General features: G+C 38.8%; 1 protein-coding gene and 1 long non-coding RNA gene across 2 annotated transcripts; one reads left to right on the forward strand and one right to left on the reverse strand.

Moving 5' to 3' along the window:
- The first annotated feature begins 584 nt into the window (after positions 1–584).
- LOC147158625 (uncharacterized) lies at positions 585–11,362 on the forward strand. Its single transcript, XR_015090834.1, has 3 exons — positions 585–4,783; positions 4,873–4,981; positions 11,204–11,362. It is a non-coding gene; the product is annotated as an uncharacterized LOC147158625 (long non-coding RNA).
- Positions 11,363–14,067: 2,705 nt separating this feature from the next.
- Positions 14,068–16,129, reverse strand: LOC147158626 (thyroxine 5-deiodinase-like). Its single transcript, XM_086061388.1, has one exon. The coding sequence runs from the start codon at positions 16,033–16,035 to the stop codon at positions 15,235–15,237; it is 801 nt and encodes a 266-aa protein (XP_085917514.1). The 5' UTR covers positions 16,036–16,129; the 3' UTR covers positions 14,068–15,234.
- Positions 16,130–22,087: the final 5,958 nt, after the last annotated feature.

Here is a 22,087-nt window from a genome sequence, read left to right on the forward strand (position 1 = left end):
TGTGTGTTGTCCCCATCAGCCATTTTTCCTGAGTTAGTGGGCACATACTTGAGTAGTGATTCACACCCAATTCAAATCTGATTATTTTGCAAGCCTTTTACCTTTATCAGCTATCACATCTATTCAACAAACGGCACAGATGTCACACCTATTTGTAGGAAAGAAAAAAAAGGATTATGACGGAAGGTCACCTGAAAAGGGTTGTGATTACCGCTTTTAGTTTGGTTGACCTAATGAATCTACCCAAAGATAAATGGGCCTTGCACTTGAAGGCTGTCTTTACGGCCATAAATGTGGATGTTGTGCCCAAGGAGCTGCAACTTTGTTGCGTTTGCACACACACTCGACCAGGGGTCTCCAACCTGACGCTCTGGAGCCACATGAGGCTCTTTAGTCCCTCTCTTGTGGCTCCCTGTGGAGCTCTAAAAATAAAACATTAAAAAAAGTGGAAATTTATATATATTTTTTTTAATTATTTTTAGTTTTTAGGTAAAATATTATTTAAATGAATTAATGATTAAATAAAATAAATTAATATTTTTAAAAATATAAATAAATATTAAAAAAATGTCAGAGTTCAAATTTTTAAGTTGTCAGGAAGAGTCAAAAGGAAGTTTTTTTTTTAATTACCGAGAAATTTCCAAAAAGTGATTACATAATGCCCAAAAAGGAAGAGGAAAAGCAGAAAATTCCCATAAAATGCCTGTGAAATTGCGAACATTTATTTTTTTAAACTCTGAAAACCCCCCGGCAATAAATAATTATAAAATGTCCGAAAACAAAAGAAAAAAATCCTGAAAATTACCATAACATGTCCACAAAATTGCCAAAAATGTCAGAAAATTGATAAAGCACAAAAGACCCAAAAAAGGAAGGAAAGGCAGAAAATTAACATAATGTCCATAAAATTGCCAAGAATGTCAGAAATTTGACAGATAGGCAGAAATGTCTAAAAAAGTATGAAAAATTACAACAACAACAAAAATCCAAATACACAAGACGAAAGGTAGAAGAAAATGAAATGGATGCTGCATATTTTCCGTTACGGTGCAGCTCTAATTAGCTCTTCGGCCTTCAGTACATTAAACTCACCCTAACACACTTTCGGCCATCACAATGTTCAAATATTTTCTAGCTCCAAGCATATTTATTTATTTATTATTTTTGGGGGCTTTTGACAGTAAACAATGCTGACCCCTTCACTAGACCAACAGGTGAATGGTGACCATCTTCGAGGATGTCAGCCATGTAAATAGCGTGACAGAGCAAGCCACCAATGAATTCGACAAAGACCCTGGACAAAATATCAAGGACGGCAATGATAGACATTCAGCTTGGTGTTATTTCTTTCAAGAAACTCGGTCTTCTTCCTGTTCCAATTCCAAAAGTAAATCAGTCATCGATCAGTCAACAGACTGTGCTGTCAAACTCCACCCATTCGTTCTCCTGAAAGCCACAAAAATAAATCTCAGGTTCAGTTATTTTGGGATCAGACTGTCCTGATTCTTGGAAACCAGGTTACAGGATTGTGATTGTCCTTTCCGACCTAAAACAGATCTTCATCTCTTATTTTTGCAGCAACCCGCACGAAATAGGACATCACTTAAATCGTATCTTGCAATTGATGCTCCCAGAGTGTGCTTGGGTGCGAGCCACACTTCTATTTATTTCATGTCTGACACTGGGCTGCATCAAAGCACCTGGCTTGGGAATCAGACCTCGTCTGTCTGGACAGGATCCTTCAATGAGGCCGTCTTCCTTTACAGAGAGCATGACATGGCTTTGACTGTCTCACGATTCAATTCGGTTCAGATTTTTGGGTCTGCGATTCGATTCAGAACGATTTTAGATTAAAAAAAATATTTGATTGACAATGATTTCTGCTTCAATTTATAGATATGCAAAGAATTGTCTTGATCTACTCCAGTCTGACTCGCTAATGCTAATTAGCGCGCTACTCGTGGCACTTTTATCACTCTTCTTACAAAACGCTTCAGGAATGTATACAGAGAAGCATCTTAGCATCCTACACTGCAAAAAAAACCAACCTTTTATTGGAATAACTTGATCATGACTTTTTGCTTCTGTGTGGCTACAACTTAACAGTGTATCAGAACGAGCGGAACCACACTGCCCCTAAGTGGCCAAATCGTGTACAACATGACCAGTGCTCCCAATAAAGGCACACACAAACAAGGGCAAAACTGTATAAAATAATTTAAATAAAATAGATTTTTGGGACATTTAAAATCGATTCTGAATCGTACTAAATGAGAATCGATTTTTTGGCACAGCCCCAGTTTTTATTGTGTTTACACTGAATGTTCTTTTGTTATTGATGAATGTCACCCCCAGCTTCCTCTAACATTACTTGTGTAAGCAAGACGTATGCAGAAGATTTAGCTCAACACTCCTTGCAGCGGTACACGTTGAAACGTTTAATTAGAGGAAGCGATTGGATTACAAACATTTGCTGATGTTCCTGCCCGTACCGGACTACATGGCAACATCACGTATGCTGCCAAAACACGGACATTCTTGCGTCTTCTGTACTTTAAATTTTTTTGGGTTGCTATGTGCATTTATCGTTTTTGAATTTGAGGTGCAGAATCTTTGATTGTTTTTAAACCAAGTTGGCTAATTTCCCGACCACGCTAGCTACTAGCGCTAGCATGTTACAACAAAAACAAAATTGTTGATTCATCACTTATTTTCCTACACTTTAACAACAATTTCAACTTTTGGGCTGCTGGGAAAGGAAAATAAGAGACCTTAAGGAGGGTATTTTGAAAGATCTCAAAATCAAACATCCTGACCACCAGATCCATCTTGAGCCAGAGCTAGCCACGGCTAGCGGCTCACATATATCAGAACACGCTTTGGTGGACTTTGTCGGTTGGAAATTTTGTGATTTAATTTCTTCTTTGTCCGTTCCCATTCAACATTCCATGGACCCGTGAATGGCACACAGTGTGGGGCACATGACATCATGTGAATACTATATACAACCATCAGCAGTACTTTAAGTTCATTTTTCAGTCGGCGTGCTATATACGCGTTGCGTCCAGCCGAATTGGCCTTCAGGGAAACAGGAGTCTATGCCAGAGTTTCCACCTAACGACTTAGGCTCTCTTAAAAATTGTCGTTTTGCATCCCAAAAGAATGATGCCATTTTTGGTGGTGGGGCGTGCCTCCGACTTGGAGCATGATTGGGTTTCCCCACACCAAGGTCAGCCCTAACCAAGCTGATTGAAGCCTTCTCGGATGAGAGGCGAAACGTCTTCTAAGACAGCCAGAGCAGTCCAGTTAAGAACGATCCAATGCCCTGAGCTAGCTTAAAAGAAGACGATTTGCTCTGCTCCTTTTGAAAGTAGTCCTCAACCGTGCCAGATAACAGGCAGCTCTGTCTGTACAAGCCAGTGCTAACATTTTCTGGCTGCCCATGTTTACTTATCGCTGGTTGCATAATTGGTACTATTTCAGACATGTGTTGCATGAAGCCCCTTTGGCGTTGCTATTTTTCTCTCCTTAGAAGCGTCATTTTAAAAACACTCTAGTAGGGGTGGGAATCTTTGAATGCCTAACGATTTGATTCCAATTTGTGGCTGTGCGATTCGATTCAGACTCGATTTTCGACTAAGAACGATATTGGATTCAAAATGATTTGATTGGCAATGATTTTTGCTTCAATTTATAGATGTTCGAGGAATCGTAATGATCTACTCCAGTCTGACTCGCTGATGCTAATTAGCGCGCTACTCGCGGCACTTTTATCACCCAAAAGAACGGCATCACACTGCAAAAAAACAACTTTTATTGGAATAACTCGATCGTGACTTTTTCTTTCTACTCTCTAATGTGGCTACAACTTAACAGTGTATCAGACCGCGTGGAACCACACTGCCCCTAAGTGGCCAAATCGGGTACAACATGTACAGCGCTCCCAATAAAGGCACACACAAACGAACAAATAAAATAGATTTCGGGGCATTTAAAATCGATTCTGAATCATACTAAATGAGAATCGCGATTCTTATGAGAATCAAAAAAAAAATTTGGGGGGGGGGGGCACACCCCTACACTCTAGTGTTTTCACAACCCGCAGAAGTCTTCAATTGTGCTGCTCATGAATCCTCCGCTGTTCATGGCATCAAAGCAGAACCCGGCTCTGGGGAAGAGAAGCCCGATGACGGGATGAAGATTAAAAGCCGTCATCTCCATTTGTGCGGTTGGGATTCAGTTTACCGGCCAGGATGTGTCTCTGAGGAGCCAGCACAATGCAACCGCTGTGGCCTCAGGTAACCTGACTGCCAGCCGGCTGGTTCTGGAAGTCTCGCAGACATGCTGTGTCATGTCTCAAAAAGCCAAAACATTTTCTTTGAAATCCCCCTTAACCCTACTCTGGGGATCGTCAAAGGAAATTAAACCACAATTCCCTGGAAAGTGGCTTGCGAGTGCTGTGAGAAGAAATAGACAAATCGAGGATGATTATGCTTCATTCAAGACCGCTTGGAAATAGCAGATTGCTGACAATACTCATGCCGGTTGTTGTCAATTAGGTTTATTGATAGCTTCCTGTTCTTTACAAGAAATGGTCGACTTCATAAACACCAGAAACATTATTGTCAGCATTTCGCTATTTCTGTGTTCAGGTTACTTAGCGACTAGCTTAAATAGCGAACCCCACCCCTCAGGTGTTGAATCCGGAATGGCAGCAGTGTGAACAAATATCCCCCTCGCACCCAAACAATAGAGGGCTTAAGATGACGACGCGGACCTAAAGGTAAGACATCCTGTTCCTCTGCAAAATAACAAGCGATTATTATGGGAATCTGAGACCCAGGCTGTTTTTTTTTTGTTTTTAATTCCCAGCGGAGCTACGACAAAACGGAACCTTTTCAAGTGTTGACCTCCACACGGTTTTGCATGACCAGATGGGACATCTAGTGACTCTTCCTCAGATCATGTAAATCAAGGCCAGGTAACGCAAAGTTCACTCATGGGACACTTTATTAGGTACACATCTCCAAGTGAAAGAGCTATCTTTGTAAAGGCAGATAAAATAGAGCAACAATCAGTGCTAGCTCCAAAGTTCGACACCCTAAAACAGTTGTTTTTAATCTTGTTGGAGGTACCGAACCCTTTTTTAGTGAAAAATTAAGTGATAACCCAATTATGGATCAAAAATGGACCGGATTGTTTGATACAAAATGACCATTTTTGACCCAACATTTTTTAGAGTGTAAGATGGAACCCAGGGGCAGCAGGATACAATGAAAACAGCAGAGGCCCCAGAATTAACCCTGTGGAACACCATACAGTACATTCCGTTATACATGTGAATTCATATTGCACATATTTATCCAAACACTTTTTTTTTTTTTGCTCGGCATAGTTACTATAAAGGGATTACAATAATAAAGAAATCACACGACGTTTTTTTTTTATTGTATTTTTAATTTGACATATTAAAATGTAATTGTTTTAATCCTAGGCACACCCATTCTTTAAATCATTTTTGCACTAAATGTTCCCAATGATTTAAATGTAATTTTTTTCAGTAATTTTTTTTAACTTTTGACAGATAAAATGAGGCCACTGCTTTGACATCGGATCTCAATGTGCAGCCGTACTTATTGTTGCAGCCCATTTATGATGCGTGTGTGTAAATACATTGAGGACATAAAGCAGCGGAGGACCTCTTAGTCTTCAGCAATAATGAATATGTTGGAAGCTGGCTTCAAGCACAATGCTCCTCTGACTTGACTGTCTGGAACACAAGCGTATCAAGAGCACCTGGGGACCCACACGCGCACGTCTGTATAGTGCAGTCAGTCAAAGCACACACGCACATGCTTAAGCACTCTGAGGCGACGCGGCATAGACGCCTCAACCTCACCTGACCGTCTGGGGCCGCGAGGCCGAGATGCACTTGCAGGGCGTCAAGTGCAGGAGAGGAGAAGCAGCAGTGATTGACGGGAGGAGACAGACACGGTGGCGTGAAGGGGGGGGTCTACTCGGATGAACAAAAAAGCAATATGCACAATGTCCCGGAGATGACCTTTTGCGAGAGGGATGTTCAGGCGAGAGGGTTTTGTCATAATCCGCAAGGGCGAACAAGGGTGAACGAGTTGATGTCGACAGATGTGTTTTCCATCTCAAGGCGTATTATACAGTGGTTCCTCGGTTTATGACATTTGTGAATTTATCGAGAAGTCTGAATCCACCGTCAGCTATGGTTGGGTTTAAAAAAAATCGAATAATCGATATAGAATTTTCCTTTTCGAGCCCAATATCGACTCATAAAACCATGAATTGATATATCTTTTTTCCCCCATACATTCTTAAGAAAATAGATTTTTTTTTTTGTATCTTACTGTTTTCTTGAAATTTACTGTTCACCCAAATTGAAAAGTATTCTCTTAAATTTATGAAAGATCTGACTTATTGCACTTTAAGACAATTCAGAATATTTTAAGTTATTAGAATTATGAAATTATGTTCATCTCATTTCCTAATGACAATGTTTGTGTACTTAAGAAATCGTTTAACCAGTTATTGCCTCGAAATTTAGGGTTATTATAGTTTTGAGGTTTTTTTTATTAGTTAGTTTTAACTCATTCACTGCCATTGATGGGTATAGACGTCAAAAATTCATTTGCACTATTTCTATTAGTTTAACATTTTTTTCCACGCATCAGGTGATTACAATTTTTTTTATTGTAATTAATTGCATGACTTCAATAGCATTAATCACACATTTTACATTTTCTAAATGTAAACCCCAAAATATACTAGGTTGTCATACTCTGAACAAAAGTGGGAAAAAAATGTTAAACTAATACAAATAGTTCAAATGAATTTTTGACGTCTGTAGCCGTCAATGGCAGTGAATGAGTTAATTAGGTTTTAGGGTGATTCTGCTTCAGTTTTTTTTGTTTTTTTTTAATAATTAGTTTTACTTTAGTTTAGTTTTAATGTGTATTACTTGTGTGCAATATTTAATAAACACAATGATAAAATGAAAAAAAGTTTTTTTTTAAATTACCTAGTGTTGCATTTCGGCTGAGTTAAATGAAAAAGCAGGCGAGCCGAGCCATTGGAGCCAAAACTCAAGAAGGCAAATTTGTCGCGTAGGACCGACATCATCTGCTGCTAGATGACATCACTTCTGTGTGACACACTTTCAAACGTCTTTATTCCGGTTAATATCGAAATAAATATCCTTAAAAATCACATTTAAAATGGCACCCTAATATTTTTTGCTAGAGATGTTCGTTACCACTTTTTTTTTTTCAGATATAGCAGTACGAATATTCGCCTCTTGAGTAGTCACCGATACCTAAATTAAGTACCGATACTGCAAATACTTTTGATACATAACATTTCCCCCAAAAAACAATCACAGATAATTTTACATAAAGACCTATATCCCAATATAGCATTTCTCCTGATACCTTTTATCGTTACTCGCTTATCCCTAATTTTTGCCCAATTGTGTGTTTTCCGTCAATTTAATTGGTATTTTATCCCCTAATATTCAGATTTGTAAAGGCTTATTTGTGTATTTCATCATGATTTTTTTTGAGGAATTTAAATAGAAAAACAATCGTATTAAAAAATATATATATAATTTGCTGGCCACTGAGCTCCATTCTCGTGCCACAGGACCCTGTATTAATAGTTTTTCCTTTTTTCTTTTTTTTTACCATACTATATAAAGTCAAATATGTTGGGGAAAAGAACAAATCCAGCAGATGGTTTTTGAATAAGCTCTTTTTTATTTTAATAAATATATTTTATTTAAAAAAAATTTTTTTTAATGAACATTGTTTTAATTTTACCTGTGGCATTACAGTAGGGTTTATATTAATAATAAATAAATAACAGTGGATCTCGCGTGTGTATGCACGTGTGAGACAATTAAGAAATATAGTGGGAATTATTATATCTGAAATTTATGTTCTGGATCAAATTGATCCATTTGAAAATCTATTAATATTCTGCTTTCTTTTATTTATTAGGGACCTTTCAGCAACAATACATATCTATATTTTAAAGATAAAATAATCTTAAAATGAATAAGTCAATCAGACATATTTTCTTTTTGCATTTTAAGAATATAAACGCTGGTCTTCTCACAGTGCAAAAAAACAAGATACAATTGAGCTGAGTGTGTCAACACAAAAACAAACCAAAATGGAGCAGGAATGCGAGTGATTTATCCCGAGTGGTGTCCATAAAAGGTCACACGCTCCACCCCAACGTGATGTTTTTTACCCCCCTAACAGGCGAGCCTTTCTTTAATTGGAGCGTGGCGGCCAAATTTGAGGTCAAGCCGCATTAATACAACTCCCTCGATGGCGTCATATTGTCTTATCGATTTTTCTACCCCGGTGGGAGAGAGCTAGCACGTAGCTACAGCAACTTAAGATAAGATCAAGCCATCACTCGCAATGAGATAATCGTGTCTTACCCTGATCGAATTATCCTCTTACATTGGATTGATAGTCATGCAGTACAATTTTGTCTAAGCTTCTTGGGCCTTAGCTGTTCTGTCCTTAAATTGCCTTCGCTACCACTATCGATTTTCACATAGTTGGTCCAAAATGGGATAGGTGATTGGGTTTGATTGAGATTTCGGAAATAACATAGATTTTCCCGCTGGTTGCTATATTGCTATCCGCTGGCGCCTTTTGACGTCACTGTGACACGGTTCACGAAGGGAATTTTTTTAATTTTGAGGGTGTGTTGCACGGCACGGCATTCCGTCACATACACTCACAATGAATGGATTCGGCGATAGCACGTTGCTGAGTGCAGTGTGAAAAGGCCATTATTTGATAAAATGTGGTATAGAAATGGCGATAGCACGTTGCTGAGTGCAGTGTGAAAAGGCCATTATTGGATAAAATGTGGTATAAAAATGGCTGCAGGCCAGTTTATTCTTCAAATACTCACTGTGCTGAAGTTTTGTGCTGTATATTTTCCAGAATTGTTTTCCTGTTTTCAACGCTATACTTTGGCAGCTCCACTGCACTAGCATGTAGCTGCATTTTTTTTTTTAAATATATAAATATTTTTTTATTTAAAAATGCATTTTCAAGTTGTCTTTTTTGTGTGATGATACAACCAAAAAAAACACGATTTAATTTTTTTTTTAACTCATTCACCGCCATTGACGGGTTAGGGTTAAAGGGAAAAAGCTTTACTATTACCTTTAACTCTAACTTGTACCATATTTGGGGTGTTTGACTTTGGAGGTTTCACTACATGAGCACGAGAAAAAGCCACAAGGATAGAAGGAAAGAAAGAAAAAAAAAACAGATTTAGGATTATTATTGTGGTTGTTCTGGAGCATTGACCAGAATATGACATTAGACTTTTTTTTCTCTCAAATCTCCAAACGACACCACGTGGCGCGTTTTCACTTCAGAGGTTGACCGCTCTTGCACGCCTCCAGGTTTGTCATATTTTAACAGTGTGTGTAACACGTGGCATCTGAAAACACTTGTGACTCAAAAGATAAGATCTACAACGCCATCCCAAACATGACTCCAACTGGGAACAAATCACCAAAAGGGTTGAGCGCCTTTTATCCGCCACCAAGGGGATCGCATGTTTGAGGCCAGTAAAAGTCTTGTATGATTGAGAACGTGGCTTAAAGCACCTCCGGAGTTTGGAGAGAGAAGCCTCACAGCGATGTTGAGAAGAGGGGAAAAAGCCGACACGCTGGCCAAAGACAGAAGCTCTTACATCCAGTATAATCACTCATCCGACATTTTTTTCTAAAGAACTCATTGGATGACTCGGATGGCTCTGGTGTTATAAATCAACCTTGCTGTCTGCAACTTTGCCTGGTTTGGACACTCCAAAAGCCATCAAACGTTAACTAGAGCAAAAGTCTTTGTGGGGTCTGGAAACGTCGGCGTTTCCACGTTGTGCGTACCGAGCTTGAGCCATGTGAGTCTTCTTCCAGGCGAACTCTTCCCACAATGTTGGAGGCATTCAGTTGTCCATTAAATGTAGCTTTTGTTGTAAACCATGTGTGAAAAAAGTTAAAAAAGTTAAATTTTGTCCACTTTTGTTAACAAGAGTATGAAAACCTAGAATTTTTTTTGTACATTTGTACAAAATTTGTGATTAATCGTTAACTATTGAAGTCATGTGATTAATTACAATTTAAAAAAAAAAAGTAACCTATAATAATAATGTAAATGTTTTAAATGTTTCATAATTAATTGCATGACTTCACTAGTTACCTCACGATTAATCTCACAAATGTTATATCTGTTCTAAATGTACAATAAAAAAATTCTAGGTTTTCATACTCGTGTTAACAAAAGTGGGGGAAAAAACTAATACAAATAGTTCAAATGAATTTTTTACGTCTATAGCCGTCAATGGCAGTGAATGAGTTAATTATATAAACTATATTCGGTATACTGTCGATACATGTTTTTTTTTTATTCTAATGTTTGTTATGCAGTACAGTATACCATAATAAAAGGAAAACAAATACTGATTTTGTTTAACCATTAATTGTTCAGTTAAAAAATCCACATTAGCCATATATTTTTTAAAAATATCTAGTTAAAAAAAAGTGCGGCATCTAAAATCACTGTATTCTCCATCGATCACCAGGTGTGTTCTCCACTTTCCTGCAGATGTCTCCTTTTTTTTTTTTTGCCTGCAAATAGGAATTGTTAATGTAAAGGAAAAAATACCTTTTTCAAATAAATGCTCATTTCATTCTAGGGTGATCTTAGCACCATTAAAACATTTCAATGTTAAAACGTTTTGGGCCGGTTTACCTGCTAAAAAGAAGTGCTCATGTGTGAGTGTTACAGCTAGCTCGCGCAACCTTAACACTTTAAAAAATAAATGCCCTTTTCAAATAAATAAATAGATAAATACATACATATGACTTTGTTGATTCGGACTTGAATAGGTTAGCCCTTGTGGAGGTTTTGACCCCACTGACTGCCTTCTAATGCGAGTTATGTCACACGTAAACAACTGCTCATCCACTTATATAAAGGCCGTGTTTTTCACCTCATAGAAAACTGATTAAAGTTCCCATAGAAACATCGAAGTAAAAAATAAATAAAAAAGAAGCCAATCATTCAACTGCTCTTTTTACACAAACTATAAATGCTTCCTTCAAATAAGACGCTGCCATATGCTACTGTGTGTCTTTTAGCGTCGTCGTGTTGACTGGAGGCGAGCGCAACACAGGTGGGAGCATGGAGGCTGCAGGTGAGCAGCGAGTAAACACATTTCCATACCTCACGCACAGGTTATTAACAACTGGAAAAATGAGCGGATGCAGGGGCAGAGACACGCGTCAGACGCGCTCAGACTTGCGTCATGTGAAGGAGGAGGAGGAGGAGGAGGAGGAGGAGGAGGAGGAGGAGGAGGAGGAGGAGGAGGAGGAGGATACAGCCAACCTGAATCATCTGGTTCCATTCATGAGTGCCACACAGTGCGTCGAGCTCTATTTATTATTTATTTTATTTTTTGCATTTAAACAAAAAGTCCACGAAGTCACCTGACTATACAGTTGGTGCTCCCTCTTTTTATTATTTTTTTATTTTTTACGTCTCCCCCTAATGTGTCTGCTGTTTGCTTATGACAGGCGGTCTTGTTATTGAGAGCGGTGCCCGGTGACATCTGCACCAGCAGACAGAACTCTCCATATAAAATGGATCTCATGGCAACCGGGTCGCCACGGCAACCGGGACACAGATGCCCTGCCGAGGTGATCCGCCTCCTTTTCTCACGCACACAGTTTCTATCCTATCGATGTTGGAAGTTTGGCGTCACGGGTCATAATGCAGAAGTAGTTTGTGCCTATGCAGAATTGTCATGCTATGTTTTCAAACTTATATTGAGGTGTCGTGCAATGTTTCTACACTATATAAATAATGCCTTTTCGCTCTCTGCATCACATTATTATTGCATGCATTAGGTGCTTATTGCTTTTTCACATCTATTATTAATTAACCGCTCCATTACATTTCTTTCATACATCAGGAGCAGTGTGTTTAACTACACCGGAAAATAATCATAAGAATAAAAAAATGTTTTTGTTTTTTACTCAGAAATAAAATCATTGAGTTGTCTGATACTTGGGGAAAAAATGCCCCCCTTTTGTGTAACTGCCTTGTCAGTTTAATTAATAACCATACAAATTCAATTAAAATTAAGTTTGAAAAATCTGCTGACAAGAATCGCATGCTTTTTCTTTCTTTTTTTTAAACACACAGTATTTATTTTCTAGAGTTTCAAATTAGTCAGTTTAATCCATTACATAATCACTAAATTTGATATATTCATTCACAAGGAAAATTGTTCCAGTGGTGTCCACAATGAAAACAATACAGCAGCGCCAAGCAAAACAGGCAGGCTGAATTCAAAGATATATGAAATTTTCAAATATCAAATATTCAACAGTTGTTGTTTTTTTAAAATACAGAAATAAGTTATAATTCCATATAAAAATCAGACTTCCATCATATGTTATGGTTAAATGTAAATGATTTCTCACAAGGTACAAAAATATATATATTTTTAATCAATATGCGACACTATTTTGATGTCTCTGCAAGTGTTTTTACATTTCCAAATGATCACTTCAACTCTTCCTAGGAAATCACAATGTCACACTTCAATTTCAACACCTTCTTTCATCGCTGCAGTCTTCAGCCAAGTGACCTGAAAACTAATAAGACAGCAAACTTCAGTCTTTTGTTTGCTCTTTCACAAGCATTTTGTTAATTTTCACCTGTGTTTATGGATTTATGGAACTATATTTCCAAACTCTGGTGAACTTTCTGCAGGGTGCAGACAACATGTCAAAGGTCAACTCAAAATGGTGTTGTTTAAAAGGGTGCAAGCAGACTAGGAATTGAGCTGCTGGCATTGTAGCGAAACAGATTTGAACCAATCCATCATAAAAAGCTTTTTCTTTATTAATTCTGAAATGTGTGATTTTTGTGTGTGTCCATTGTGATAATGATCATTTTCGTCTTGTTATTTGGGAATGAAACATCGACACATAACAATATTTTTCAAATTTAAATAGCATAAATCGCGTTGATTCGTCAAACTGTTGTCATCGTAACACTAATGTAGTAAAATTATTAGTAATGAAAGTTAAATCAGGCGTCAGGCGATTCAATTTTTTAATCGTAATTAATCGCATGACTTCTGTCGTTTAACTCACGATTAACCGCAAATTCTGTCCTAAATGTACAATAAAGTTTCATACTCGGTAATTTCATAAGAATTTATAAAATGGAGTAAAAAATATATATATATATTTATGACTGGTTATCTAACAATTTTATTGAACTTGCTTGAACGTAAATGTCACGCGACAACTTTATTTGGAGCCCTTAGTGGTGCTTTAAATGCAACAGTAAACAAGAGCAACATTAACAATTGTTTATCGGTCTGTCCGCTCTTATGTTACCCAGATAATTTTTTTATCATTGATTTTTGTATCTGCAGGCGTTAGGATAAATTGCATGTATGTGTGAATGTTTGTCTTCTCTATTATTATTGTTCGTTTTTTGTGCCCAGGCCCAGATGTGACGGGTCAAAAGTCGCAACAGCAAGGGAGCAGAGAAATATCCAATATGGAGGTGAGGGCCTTTGAAAACCAAACCACTTGGGACCTGTGTGCATCATAGCGCTCGGTAATCGCTAATCCTCTGTGCGTGCTTGTGTCATATAATGTACAGTCTTCAAAATGTTAATGAACAGCGCTCGACAAACGTTACACAATCCGCCATTAAGGGAATATCACGCTTTAATGCGTGCTGTTTCACTTTCAATGAGCTATCAATTTTGAATGAATTTCATATGGAATTTACCCTTGAGCTGGCAGGACTTAAACTCGCATCAATTATATGTACTCTATATACATCCATATAAATGTACATTAACATGTATGTGTGTGTGTATATTTGCATATGTGGTTATACGTTAATAACGCACACACACCTCTTATCTAACCTCATGTTGACACACCAACATTAAGAAACAGGAAAAACTGCATCATTATGTCATCACTCCAACAGAGTGTCCCTCATTTATTTTATACAAAAAAAAAAAGCTCGTTCAATCACACAGCGCAACGTCACGTCGTAATGTACCCTTCCGTCGTCCTGGCACCCACGGGGGTGGGGGGCAGTCACCCGCAAGCCCACTGGGGTGTCACAAATATCAGTGTCGGTTCTGTGGCTGGGCCGTTGGAGAACTGAACTTCACGCAGACACCCCAGGGTGCCACCTGGAACCCAACATCAAGTGAATAATAGTCATTTAGAGCAGCGGTTCTCAAACTGTGGTCCCCGGATTCCCGGTGGTCTGTGAGATGGACCTTAAGGGGCTGCAGAATCATTTGCAGTCAATTGTTGCGTAATGATAATAAAAAAAAAAAGAAGAAGCTCACTAGGTCTGCTTTGAAAGTTAAATAAACACTTTAAAACTGATTTCCCGGCATGGAAATGGTCGGGGTGTTTTTTGTTAGTTTTGTGTATTTTTACAGAAATATTTTTCTCGAACAAAATAATAATAGTTCTATTTGATTAGACAGCAAAGTCTTCTTTTCCTGAATAAAAGGCGCACTATTGCCCGAGTAAGGTTGTACGGTGTTTAGGAATGTTAAAATGTGACTTTTATCACTTGTTCAACTTTGATTTGAATATGTGGAAAAATAAAATGTTATTCTTGTAAGATTAAAATTTGTTACCCCGGTACAGTATTTGTATTTTTCATCATTTAGATCCGGGGTGCCCAAGTCTGGACCTCAAAAGCCCCTATCAAGCCTGGTTTCGATTTCTCCCTCCTCCAACACATCTGAAGCAAATGATTAGCTCATCGGCAAGTTCTGCAATAACGATTCAGATTGTTTGATTCAGGTGTGTTGGAGGAGGGAAACATGGAAAACAGGCTGGATAGAGGAGGTCCTGCAGGATTTACATGTTAAACTTTAGCATTATTGGAAAAAGTGAACTTGTGATTTTTATATTCCCCAAATAGGCAACGTTTTCATTCCTTTACTTATAGTTGATTTGGGGCTCCCTGGACCCAGAAAGTTTGAGGACCCCTGATTTCGAGGAATCGTCACACTTGTAACGCATGAAAAACATTCTGTGTGTGTTCAGGTAAAAAGAAAGTTTAAAAATATATATAAGGGGGAGGGGGGAGTGGTCTTCCCCCTTGGTTAGGCTTGCAGCACCGGACACGCGCTCATGTCCCTCCGGTACTGTTCCAGCCACTTCCTGAGCTCCGAGATCCGGTAGCCCTCCGGCCCCCGGCCCCCCTGGTAGACCACCCGCTGGTCGCGCACGATGTAGAGTCTCTCGAAGTAGGCTCCGTAGGCGGCGTTGGACGAGTTGTCCATGTTGTCCACCACCACGCTGCTTCCGGGCACCCGGGCCAGCATCAGGCGCGCGGCGCTCAGCCGGTCCTCCAGGCAGCGGTGCTTGAGGATCTGGTAGGGGGCGTCCGAGCTCACCCAGCCGTCGGCCGGGTGCGCCTCCTCGATGTAGACCACCACGAAGTCGGCGATGTCCGCGTACTGGCTGACGACGCGCTGGAAGGCGGCCAGGCGCGTCATGAAGGGCGGTCAGGAGCAGCTGCCGAAGTTGAGCACCAGCGGCCGCGTGCCGCGCATGCAGTCCAGGATGCGCACCGGGCGCCGCTCGGGCACCAGCACCACCTCCGTGTTGGGCGCCGCGCGTCCCAGCCGCGCAGACTTGAGCAGGTCCAGCTTCTGGCCGTACCACACGGCTCGCAGCGACTCCAAGGTGAACATGCGGTTGGAGTCGGACACGCACAGCGGCGGGTCGTCGTCGGCGCTGCGCGGCCGCGCGCCCATCTGGAGAAGCACCTTGCGGCGGATGCACAGGAAGTCCAGGAGCCACAGCGTCACCGCGGCGGCCAGGAAGCGAGGCACCAGCAGCAGGAGGAGGGCGGCGAGCTTCAGAGCCCGGGCCAGCTGCACCCCGCCGGAGTCGTGCATCGTTCGGCTCGAGACTCGAGAGATCCAAGCCAGCTGTCAGTCGCCTCGAAACATTTGGTACGGAACTCTACCGCCGTGCGCGCTCGCTCCTTTTATAGGGCCGGCACCGTTTGAGTCATCTCCGCCCACTCACATGGTGGGGGATTACCTCCTCTCACCTCCTCGCACTACACTCGCACATTATGTTATATTCACTTTCAAAACACACCCGTTCCGGTACATATTCATTACATTCTGCTCTCTTTCTCCAGTGGATGGTATGGGAGGAAGGAAAAAAAGTTTGACGTCAACACAGCTGGGAGCTCGTGAAGTGTAGGGACGTTTCTGAACGCTAGGCGGCGCTGGACACACGCACACACGCACCGAGGGAGTGAAGGTGAGTAGTGTAAGTGCAAGCAAACGGGATACGATTGCGGGGGTGACTCATTCATGGTTTGGTTGGACCGCTCATTAAGAAACAGCGTGTGTGCCCTGAAATGTTGCAATTTTTAAGACATTAAATGAAAATCAAATAAATAAATAAATCCTACTGGATTTATTTGTTTATATGAGCTGTATTTATTTAATTGCTTCCAATAAAATAAAGACACAAATCACAACATTTGATATTTTTATTGTACAATTATTTCAAAAATATATATATATAAAAAAATAAATATATATATATAATTGTGTTGCAATTTATTAAATATATTAATACTTGCTGGAATATTTTAAATTCAATTTTTTTAAATAAACACAACAGTAATAATTTACTTGCATAGATAAATGTATTAGCTGTATGTAATTCATATGATTTGATTAAACAAAAAAACAAAAATCACTTTTTCTTTGCATAATTACAATGTTCAGTGTAATTATTTAAAACAATATGAGCAATTTGCAATTTTGTAATTGCCCTTATTGGCACTATGACTTGCTAGCAGTGGTTAGTTTTATTTGAATGAATTAGTTTTAATAGTCAAATAATTACCAGACTGTATCCTTTAAAATAAGTTTTAGACAAAAAAAGAGAAAATGTAAGTAAAAAGTAAAATTGTAAATGCACTTGTCTGACTATATTAGGCTAGATTTGTTACTGTTATTAGTTTCATTAGATTAACATTTACTTACGATCACAATGTGGAGCTATGCTTTTCCATCGTTTTACCAGGATATTCAATTCAGTTGTTTGTTAATAATAATTTAAAAATATATATATTTAATTGAATTTAGTATTTGGCCTAATTTGCACTAATACTTGCTGGCATGTTTTTGGTTTATTGAGCAAAAATTTTAATAATTTATTGAATTATTAAAATTATCCACACAATTTAAAAAAATGATTTTATGAGCATTTATTGTTATTTAAAATAATATTATTTAACCTTTAATTTAAAATAAATATTATTTATTATTATTATTATTATAGTTGCACCGACTGTTCTCTACCAACTTTATTTTTTTTTAAAAAATTTGTGGGTGCAATGTAACATAATTACAGTTGTGATGCATTGATAGCACTTGCCATTCCTACCGTTGCCTTGCCAGACCCCCGAAAAACCCGCTCACCCCAGCCCTCCCCTCTTTCCTTGTGACATCATCGTGATCATCATCATGCCCTCCTCTCCCACTCTTTTCCTTGCTCTCTCTCTCTCTCTCTCTCCCTCTCTCTCTCTCTCTCTCTCTCTCTCTCTCTCTCTCTCTCTCTCTCTCTCTCTCTCCACATGAGAGGTGTATGCGTCATCGTCCGCCTCCTCGGTTAAGCAGATGGAAGCAGAGTATGTTGCCGTTAATGCGGGATAAAAAGGCTTGTCGAGGAATGCCGCTCGAGCACAAAAATGAGCATTATTTTCAATGTGTGGGCGGTATGTTTGATGCAGCCACTCATGTCTTGGCTGTGTATCAATTATATGTGTGAAGTTGGGGGGGGGGGGGGAAACGGGAGGTATCGTCGGCTCAAAACCACAAGGGATTTAATTTATATGTATTTGGTACACAGTGTACCGTAATGAGAAAACACTGGTGGAATATTGACGTCACAAAAGAACTTCCCGAGCGCCGAATAGAAAATAACCCCTTTAAGCCCTATTGATCCGAAGCAAAAATAACTATGTGGTCCACATCAATCTACCGTGTCAATCCTTCATAAATTAAAGAGGATCGGTTGAAAATCACGACTGCCTGAGCGCCGAATAGAAAAACGACAAAACCTTTGATCCTTATTGATTTGAGCTCAAAGTCGAGAAGCTTCTCCCGACAACGTACAATTGATTGATTGATCGGCAGAAGAAGATTGCTTGAAATTGAAGCGTTTCAGTTGAAAATCACAACTGCGCGAGTGTCGAATAGAAAATGACAAAACCTTTGAGCTCTGTTGATTTGAACCCAAGCTCAAGAGGCTGCTTGTTTTAGTATCCAGTATAGATCCTTGATTGATTAAAGAGGTTCGGTGAATATTGAAGAGGATCTGTTGAAAACGGCAGTTGCTCGAGCGCCGCTTAGAAAACGACAGAACCTTTGAGCCCGATGTACTGGATCAATGTCATCGTCTCATGTTATTCTCTTGTTGTTAGTTGTTTTTCATTGCTGAATGATAGCAGTTTCCTGTTGTTGACCAAGAATGGCGCCCAGTGGCGTGCAAGACCTCCACCAAGGCCTAATGCAATCAGCAGCAAACACAAACACAGATGAAAAAGAAAAACATCCAAAATACTAACTTGGTTAAAGATGGAGACAAAACAAGTGAACAGGATTTGCAGCCAATGAGCTCTTTCAGTTGGAATGGAGGCTCTTGCAAAAAGCGCCTCCTGCAGGATGCTTGTACTACTTTCTCTCTTTCTTGGCGGTTGAGAATTTTTTTTCTTCAAGAACAATCAAGCACGTTCGACCCGAGAGGGCAATATTGCCAAAAAATAAAATCTTGTTTTTTCCCCCCAGTGATTCACGATGATTATGATTTTAATCTAATAAACCCAACAAACATTTGTTTAAAGGTTTCATTTATTCAAAAATAATTCCTGTGCAAAATGTTCAGACAACAATAATTTATTCGGATTCTAAATCGGTTTTAACATTACGGAAAGAGGATTAGGGCCAGTGAAGAGAAAATAAAGGTTGGCAAGATTCTGACTTTAATCTCAGAATAATGACTTTAAAGTGAAAATTCTGACTTTAATCTCAGAATTCTGACTTTAAAGTGAAAATTCTGACTTTAATCTCAGAATTCTGACTTTAAAGTGAAAATTCTGACTTTAATCTCAGAATTCTGACTTTAAAGTGAGAATTCTTACTTTAATCTCAGAAATCTGACTTTAAAGTGATAATTCTCACTTTAATCTTAGATTTCTGACTTTAAAGGGAGAATTCTGACTTTGTGACGTAAAGCTATGAATCGTGGGGGAAGTCAGAAAGTCATAATTCTGAGAATAATGTCAGAATTCTCACTTTAAAGTCAGAATTCTGAGTTCAAAATCGGAATTCTGCGATTAAAGTCAGAATTTTGACTTTAAAGTCAAAATGCTGATAATAAAGTCAGAATCCTGACAACCTTTTTTTCTTCTCTTCACTGGCCCCAATCCTCTTCCGTATAACACTTAACATTCATAGTTTGTGCTTAAATGCCATAATTAGTAGTTGGTAGGAATTGTAAACATGTCTTGTAAACTACACATCCAGCATTTTGCCACTTGTGCAAAATTACAACTCACAATAACATCTGGTTGTAACAGAACGTAAAATCCACAGCTTTTAATAATCCAGAAGACAAAATTATTTATATATATATATATATATATATATATAAAAATGCATATAATGTTTTGAAATGTTTGTAATGCATTTTCATTTGGAACAGCTCACATTTTGCCGCTCATTATCACCGCAAAACTCCAAGTTCAACAATAAACATGACACACTACATTAATTAATATGCCTCAGGCAGTGTCACATATTATCTCTGTGAGTAGTCAAACATTTTATAATGCTTGTACAATTGAAACCAAGAAAAAAAAGAAGATCATAGTAAACCGTAAACCTCCAATTTGCTGCCGTGTTCCCACCGATTTGTGAACAAACAGTCGTCTTAGTGTTTTTTTTTATTAATTTTTTTTCAAATAAACTGTTGGAGGCCTTCTTTCATTAGATGCTGGCAAGCGACCGCGGTTCAAGCGAGGACATCCCAGAATAGGAAAAAGCAGGCTGGAAAGAGCCTGCAGCAAAGCACAAAGTATGGCTGGGGTCCCGCTGAAACCTTTTCGTAGTATGACTGGATTGTCATGAACTACTACATGTAGTGCGCACACACACACACACACACACACACACACACACACACACACACACACACACACACACACACACACACACACACACACACACACACACACACACACACACACACACACACACACACACACACACACACACACTTAAAGTGCGCGTGTGTTCAGTGTGTCATCCCGTGCGATGATACCGGGCGAGTCGAGACTGCAACTTGTGCCTATTCATGGGCCGTCTGCTCGCCAGGCGGAGTTTGAGTGGGTTTGTAGTTGCTAGGCAACCGTCACCTACTCCCTCTCGGCCTAATCCGTCTGGACCGCCGCGGACGCTGGGTATGCATCGCCAATTGAACCATATTTGGTGACAAAAAGTCATGGTTCAAAGCAAACCAAAAAGTGGATAAAGTGCGTCGACTGTGCTGCGATATGTTACTTTAATGCTGACGTGTTAATTCTTCGGAGTCGCAATTGGAGATTAGCGGCAAGGATGTGCAATCTAATGACATCCAAAACGAGATACGTCAACAATGCTGGCAAAACAACAGATGATAATACTCGGTTGTGAGAGATAAAATAGCACAAATCCTAACTTCTTTTTTTTTTTGTGCTCAAGGGCCATATTTGATTTTTTTAAATGGACAGATGGCCATAGATGAGGTTTGGGAAAAAAAGACATATGTAAAGTATGTAAAATAGTTTTTAACTCATTTACTGCCATTGACGGCTATAGACGTCAAAAATTCATTTGAACAATTTCTATTAGTTTAACATTTCTTCACCGTTTTGTTAACAAGAGATTGAAAACCTAGGGGGGAAAAAATATATAAAACCAGATATAAAATTTGTGATTAATCATGAGTTAACTATTGAAGTCATGCGATTAATAACAATATATTTTTTTACTAATCTTTTCTTTTTTGAAAAAAAATATTTAAAAAAAGAAAAGAAAGATTATTAAAAATTTAGGTCATCAGGTGATAAAATTTTTGAATTGTAATTAATCACATGACTTCAATAGTTAACTCATAATTTATCACAAATTTTATATCTGGTCTAAATGTACAATTAAAAAAAAATTCTAGGTTTTCATACTCTTGTTAACAAAAGTGGAAAAAGTGTTAAACTAATAAAAATAGGTAAGAATTTTTGACGTCTAAAGCCGTCAATGGCAGTGAATGAGTTAATAAAAATAAAAAAAGACACTCATTTTGTCTTATTTCAAGTCAAATATTTAATCAAGTAAATAAATAAAAATATATATATTTACGGTGTTGTTTTCAACATTCTTAATTTACACTAAACAATCATTTTAAGAAGAAGAAGATTTTGAAACTTTAAAAAAAAAGTATTTTTTTTGACAGCTGAGAAATGTTTTGCATTATTTCACATTTTTTCGCCTCGTCTTCTTTGTTCTCTCCTGAGCTGCCGTCACCTCAAATGCACCGTTGAAGGAATCCACACACAAACGCACTCATTCGCAATGCAGTTCCACTCCCGTTTTATTGAACGCGGCATAACCGACTTTCACAATAGGTGCTGCCATTATAAAGTGAGGTCGAGATGGCGTATTTGAGATTGAGACGGTGAGTGGAAGCGAGGGGAGAGGCGTGCGCAATCCGAGATGTTATCACAGGGAAAGTTCCAGCCTCGACTTGCAATGACGCACGCTCTGACCGATGACATTATCGAGTGAATCCGAAGCAACGATGGCCATTTTGACTGTCAACTCATTGGACATAACATTAGGTACACCCACTGAGAGCCAATGAGAGTCAATTAAAAAATTATATATT

Source organism: Leptonotus elevatus, chromosome 18 (genome assembly GCF_054856555.1).
Source record: "Leptonotus elevatus isolate MCC_2025b chromosome 18, RoL_Lele_1.0, whole genome shotgun sequence".
NCBI lineage: Eukaryota > Metazoa > Chordata > Actinopteri > Syngnathiformes > Syngnathidae > Leptonotus > Leptonotus elevatus.